General features: G+C 36.0%; 1 protein-coding gene across 1 annotated transcript; it reads right to left on the bottom strand.

Moving 5' to 3' along the window:
• Positions 1-3036: 3036 nt before the first annotated feature.
• LOC140344864 (coiled-coil domain-containing protein 180-like) lies at positions 3037-5358 on the bottom strand (the record flags this gene model as incomplete). The annotated part of the gene is made up of 3 exons (XM_072432062.1): positions 3037-3196; positions 4367-4547; positions 5183-5358. Coding segments are annotated over 3 exons (517 nt in total), but the record flags the coding sequence as incomplete, so codon positions are not given.
• Between the last annotated feature and the right edge of the window lie 1965 nt (positions 5359-7323).

The raw sequence follows: 7323 nt of genomic DNA on the forward strand, positions 1-7323 counted from the left end.
AAGACCTACATGGGCTCTAAAGTTATTGCTTGCACAGCCTGAATCATAAATGGCTACACTAAGTTTAAATAAATCCCTAGAATAGGACATGTATTTAAAGAAATTTAAAACTGTTTGGTCCACTTGGGATTGGTTTAAAGAATTTCCCCGACTCCAAATGTATTTATCTTAATGTTCTTGTTTGTTTGTTGGGCGCTATTTTTGTATCGAGGGTTTTTTTTCGTTTTTTTTTATATTTTCTCCAATCTGGTGTGGTGTACATTCTCTTTCCCCCTTCCCTTCCCGACCCTTCCCCCTTGGGCTGCTTTGTTCATTTTATTATTGTTCTTTAATAAAAGATGTTTACACACATATATATCGATATAGGCGGTTAAGATTGTTAGAGCATTAATTATGTTTCACGCTTCCATGAGCATTTATGTCATTTTCTGTATATTTGTGCTGATTTATCCTATTCTGACTCCTGAGGGCTTTGACAGATTATTACTTTGTTTCTCAGAATATATGCTGTATTTAGGATGTGTATTTTATACGAAACCAATGCCGTCACGGGTTAATAAGATCTTTGTGTTTTATGTTTTAATGTTGCTATGTATGTTTGTTTTACTGTTCTGTGAAAATTCAATAAAGTTGATTGACACAACATTTGGAAGACACAAACACTCATAGAGTGTGACTGCAGCCTCCACATAGAATCTCATTGGGCTGAACTGAAAACAACTTGCACTTTTGTTTAAAGCAGCAATCAAGGCTGGGAAACGTGTTGAATATTATTTGTGTACTTTTTAGAAGATATTCAATAAGGAAGTGTTATTTCCTGTGCATTTTACACAATTTACTACAATAAGAGCCATGGGAATGGATATACTCACTCAATAGTTGTTACCTTGGCAACATACATGTTTTTTATGTTTATATATTGTAAATAATGTATACATATATCGTTTTAAACATTAGCTATTTTTTTGTCAATAAGATTTCATGTTTCTGATTAGAAATAATTTTACTTTTTCTCTTTGTCTGTGACATTACAACAAAAATTTTATTACCTATGGTAGAAGCCTGCTGACTTTAACCTATGTGGACAACTAAAGTAGTTTTCCCACTGACCTTCTGACCACCTGCTTTGATGATTTTTTTGCACTTACTTCATGATGTTCTTTATCACACCCAGTACTGCATCATCCAGGGCCAGTTTTCTAAATCTGACCAAAGCTGAGCTTTGTGCAGCTCAGCAATTTTGACAGTTTTCCAGTGTGATCAGGTAGGTAACAGGGATAATGACTTGCCTGATGAAACATTTTTAAAAGTGGACCTTTTATTTCACTTTAATGTTTCACTTTTTCCTGGTTTAGCTTAACTGCCTTCTACACTACATCCCACCTAATTGTGCAGAGGTGGTTATTCTACTTTACTGCCTGGTAAAAATGGTGGAGGTTGAGCAATGTCACAGGAAGCTACACTGCTGAATAAGGAACTAAACATACCTGGCAATATGTGTCATAGTTGTTGGGTCAAAAGACTGACCAAACAGAATTTTGTCAGGTAAAACAACAAACGTGAATGCTGGCTTCACTGAAAATAATATACCACAACATGCCAGGTACTAAGATACTTTTAGGAAGCAGCTTGTGAGAAACCCTTTGTAACATGGATTGACATGGATTTTGATTTTGAAAATGATATAAATGGATGCCTCATTAGTATATCCAATTTTTCTATTCTATGTATTTTGCCACAACTGTCCTATGCCGTGTATTGTGACCCAACTTACTTGTGTTCTAAATTTTAAGAGTGTATTCCTTTGTAGTACTGTAATAGTATAATGAATGTGATGTAACAAGTTAGACTCAGTTCATATTAGCAGCAAAAAACATTTACCCCTTCTGAGTGACAACTGGCAACTGCTAGGCCCCTAGGATTGGTAACAGGCCATAAGTGCTGGGCCCCTAGGATTGGTAACAGGCGGTAAGTGCTAGGCACCTAGGATTGATTGTTAAGGTAAGAAACAAAAACACCTTTAAAATGATAAAAATGGATGAAAATAGTAAAACAGACAAAATTATACTTAAAATCTTTTATTTGATTCTAAATATGAAGATTAACATCTCACCTAAAGTTCAAACCCAAATATTATCTAAATTGCAAGAAATCTACAACAGTTCATGCTTTGCAAAATACAAAGATGTGTAGTAAGGTGTAAAAGAGGTTCATTAAAGATAATCTATATTCATCCCCTATACAGATACGTGTTGCCTAATTATGTTGATAAATGCATTTGCTTACCTGTGCATTGCAAAGCTTTCAATATATTACTAACATCCCTCTAATATATGTATTACTTTTGTATTTTAAAGATTCTATCCATTATCGCTTGCAGTTCACCCACTGACCACACATCCAGGGCAGGAGTAGAATGTCTGTAATCACTGTGTGCAGAAGCCCAGTGCAGCCACTGGCACACTACCATGTCTGATGCTACAGAGCATGTAGTGGGGCTACAGTTTAGCTTTAAATTAAAAACATAACACATTCAATGCAATCTGATTGTCATACATTGTATGACAATCGGATTACAACTGAAAGCAAATACTTACCCAGTGTCCGCAGCTCCTCTAGCAGAAATAAAAGATTTGTTATTGCTGCTGGCATCTGCAGTGAGATGTGAAGCACAAAGCAGAAATCCTACATTGTGCTGTGCATCTCTCCGGAGATGCCAGCAGCAGCAGCTTCCAGCATCCTGCATGTGTCTGTCACAGCAGGGAAACCCCCCCCCCCCCACATCACTCCGGAGGAGGAGTCATCTTCCGAGTGATGTGATTGGTGATGTATGGGAGTGTGTCAGGGAGGGAAATTTAAAAGCAGATTACAATGTAATCTGTTTTTAAATGTTTTTTACAGTACAAAAACACCACGCAACATGAAATAAAAATAAAAGTACATTTTTAATTTTATTTTTAGATTACATTGTTGTCTATTATTTCATTACTGTTTTAAATTATTATTTATATTTATGTATTATATTATAATTTATGATTATAATATAAACCTGAAATATTTGACAAAATAAGAGTTGGTATCAGATAGTTTTCCTAGCATTTCCTCCACATGCTGCCGGTAGTTCCTCAAAGAAGTTTGGACTCCACTGTTATGGCTGTCCAGAATGGAGGACAAGGAATTGCTCAGGGCTACCAGTCTAAAATATAGAAAAAAATATTAACTAGAGCATTAGCTATTTAGCAAATTAGATATGTATAAAATAAAAAAATCTATAAACCTTATTGGGTAAATAGATAAAGAATTGGCCTTAAAGTGAATCCAATGGCAGACATTTCTATTGTATAGGCAGCCAGTTACTTTACACAGAACACAATGAAGTGAAAATGTAAAAAAAAACAGTGACCAAACAGGCTAGGAAGAAGCCTATACCAGTCCATATCTGGATCCATACAAACGTCCGTATCTGGATCCATAGAAAGTATATCCTCTCCAACCTTGAAGAGCTTTAATAAATCAGGCCTATGGTTTTATTTTTTTAACTGCTTATAAATGCTTATAAACCTGGATAAAAGATTATAACTGAAAACAAATAGAAGAGTTTACAGGCTCTTATAAGCACTGCTGCTTTAAACACCTAGAAACTCTTACAAATGCTCATAAAAGCATTATGGGGTTTTAAAAGCATTTTAGGCTTGCTTTAAAACACAAACACATTTATAAGTGGTATATTAATAAATAAGCATTTAAAATAACAGTCCGTGTAAACTAAGCCTAAATATATATAACATTTGAATCAATCCTTGCCCCTTTCTGTTTAAAGTGTCAGGAAATTAGGTAGTAGGGAAATTTGGTGCAAATGACAAGTTTAAAAAAACAGATTGATTATCTCTTTTTAATACTTTGTCTTGACTTCTTATTCTACTTTTTTCATGGAGCTTAATCTGTACACTGGGAAAAACCATACCTACCTCTTTCAGAATTTAAACCCCTAGTGCTGCTTTGGTGACAGGAACACAAGTTGTAGGTGGGGATTAAACAAATCTAAAAAATACTTCAAAACCTTCACAAGAGGAAAGACATCAGCTTATTCCACACTTTTCCTAAACAGGAACTTTGGTTACTAAAACAAAATGACTGTTCCGCTTCAAGGTATACAATTGCATAGAGACAAGTAGGCTGAAAAAAAAGTCAAACTGGTAGAATAAATTGTCACCAGTCAGTGAGTATCCAAGTACACATATCTAATATGGGTGGGCTTGCTGTGCATTTTTTCATCTTTGAAAACAATTTATAAACATGAAAGGACAAATAGGTGATAAATTAGTACACAATAGTGAACATATACTAATAGTCGACATATACTAACTTATCAGACTTATTGGCATTCAGGAATATGCTCTCCATGGAAATAATTTTGCTGTGGAAATTTTCAGTCTCTATTTTCATTTTCTCTATCAGTAAAACACTTTCTTCCTTTAAATTGTTAAGTGCCTGATTCACCCCCTCACAGTGGCGGTCCACACGTTCTGAGTGTAGGAGCAACTCGGCTACAAGGGAATTGGAAATAATTACTTACAGAGTACCAGGTGCACCATATTACCAAAAACTTAGTATAGGGTTTAGATAATGTAGCAAACAGGACTGGCTGTTGATAGTTAGTATTCCACCAATTATCAATACACAACTTTCTGATATGTTCCTAAACTTGCCACAGACATTTTTCAATGGGCTGTCTGTCACATAATTATATATGTGTATTTTTTATATTCATGTTCATTGGTTCAAGTCCAAAAATAGGCAGGAGGTAAAAATTTTTTACAATCTTCAGAAGGGCACCATACTACAGATAAGGCAGTAAGATTATAATGGTAACTGCATAAAGTAGTTTAATAGGCAAATTAAAGACATATATAAGAGCAAGACAATATAAAGCCAAGTATGTACATTATATCTACATATTATATACATTATATACATCTACATTATATATACATATCCTAAAATAAATTTTTCATTCATTTTGTACTCAGACTTCAACCCCTCTGTAGTCCCAGAGAATACCTACAGCCTCCAGAAGTTACATATTAAACACTGAACTGGCAAATCACCAAGTATTTTGTTGGCTTGCAAGGGGATTAAAGTGCTGTTTATTTATGTGTACCTACATGTCACATGAGTGTACCTGCTCTGACATTGTGGATGTCCATTTCTATACGTAGTCCCCTGGGTTCATGAAGGGGTGAAAGCAGATCAAATTCAGACTTGAGCTCCTCCTTCTTGGCCAGAACAATACTATGAGAATTGGACATCATTTCATCAAACCAACTATCCAAGTGTTCATAGAAACCAAGCCGAATACTAAAAGTCAGAGGAAAGTCATGCAATAAGAATGTCACAACATAAAACAAACAATCTGCACTGGAAACAGCAGCCGACCAGGTAGACAACAAATTAACCTGAAGCAATGCAGTTATTCAACTGCATTTTATTCCCCATGAGAGTTAAAATGTTAGCCAAGTGTCAGCCTGTAAGGCGCCCCACAGATATTGAACTATGTTCTGCTTGAGCTCAGAACTGGACACTGAGCCTGATTCATCAAGCCAAATTGGAAGCTCGACTTAAGCGCGTATTCGCGATCCGGAATCGGAGCCCTTAAACTCAATTCATCAACCATATCTGAGGCACTTGCGTACTCGCGCAGAAGTCATCAACTGAAGCGATCTTTTTGATGAATATGCGCAGCCCTGGCAGTTTCACACTGACGAGCTTGCAGTAAACTCACTGTTCCCTTAAAAAAACATTCTTGGCACACATATTACCCTTAGACCTAAAAATGTTGAAATGTTTAAAACATCTATATGAGCTAAGAAATAAGCATATTTTAAAATGACTTTTTTCTTTTCTATTAGGCAAGAGTTACTTAGTCCAGCTCTACATAGGCGCCTGTCTAAACGCTTACAATCCTTGATCAGAGGAGCCGCCTGGGGGTAAATATTGCGACTTTCCACAGGCTCAGTTTTGTCATCGGGCTGGATTTTCCCACAAAAGTCACAAGCACACACACGTTCTTGTTTGCTTCTATATATATATATTTATATATATACACACACATACATACATACATATATACATTCATACACATATAATTGCAAGCGAATTTGTGCGCTTAAATTTGAGCATATATAAGGGTGTTGTCTAACTTGCTTTTTCCTTTGTCTTTTTTTCTTGGAGGGGCTGTTCTTTTGTGTGTTATCCTAATTAATCTATGTTGCTGCATTTGATACTTTGCTTGCCCTTTAGCACAATAGCTGCTTTTGTTTTTGAAACGTTGAATGTTTTAACCACCTAGCCGTTAAGCCTGACCTTCGTACGGGCAAAAAAAAAATGGCTAGGGTGGTTAACCCCGTATTTTTGTCACAGCCTTACCTCCATGGTCCCGCTGTGCACATCCAGCGTCGTTTCCTATTCCAGCGTCATTTTCCTATTCCAGCGTCGTCCTCCGACCATCGTCGTCCGTCGATCTCCCTCTCCAGCGTCGGGTGCCAGCGGGACCGGTAAGATGCCGGCCGGTAGCTATGTTATTGTGTTTGTGGCCATATTGTTTGATTGCAAAATTCTGCCTTTATTACCATTTTAAAATGTTTGTCCTGCATAAATATTTTTTAATAAAGTTTTCCATCCTTACTAGAACAAAATTGCATATTAGTTTGGTAAGTATTTTTTGAAGTATTTGTTGGGCCATTTTTTAACTATTTTGGCTTTATATGGAAGTGTGGGTTTACATGTGTTTTGTTTGTTCCTTTTAAATTTTTTGTCATGTAATTTGGTAGTGTGTGTGTGTTTTTTAATGTTTTTTTCATATTTTAATGTGACCTTTTGGCAAATGTTTCTTTTGAACAAAGATGTTTGTAAATTGTTGATGTTTGATTTTTGGGGGGTTTGTTGTTATGTGATCTCCTTTCCAATCTCCCAGGACATACAGTTTAAAAAGTCCTTTGTTTTTTTTTATGCTGTTCCTTTTTCTAAATTGTTTGAAAGGCTAAAAACGGCACAACTGTCTTGTTAAAACGGAGTTGTTTGATGCGCATAGTTGTGCGCCAAACTTCGGGAGTATGTAGAGCATAGTTGTGTGCCAAGGCAGACCTGCTATGTGCGCGTGAACTGACTTTTATCAGATGAAAAATGCGCCGCACTTTTGCACAGTCCTTTTTGAGGTAAGTTTTTATTTTTTTGTGTATATTGCTTGTTTTGCTTCATGTGCACTCATGCATCTATGTATAGACCTGAGTGCACATGAAGCAAAACATGTATGTATGCATTTCG

Source organism: Pyxicephalus adspersus, unplaced genomic scaffold (genome assembly GCF_032062135.1).
Source record: "Pyxicephalus adspersus unplaced genomic scaffold, UCB_Pads_2.0 Sca106, whole genome shotgun sequence".
Taxonomy (NCBI): Eukaryota; Metazoa; Chordata; class Amphibia; order Anura; family Pyxicephalidae; genus Pyxicephalus; species Pyxicephalus adspersus.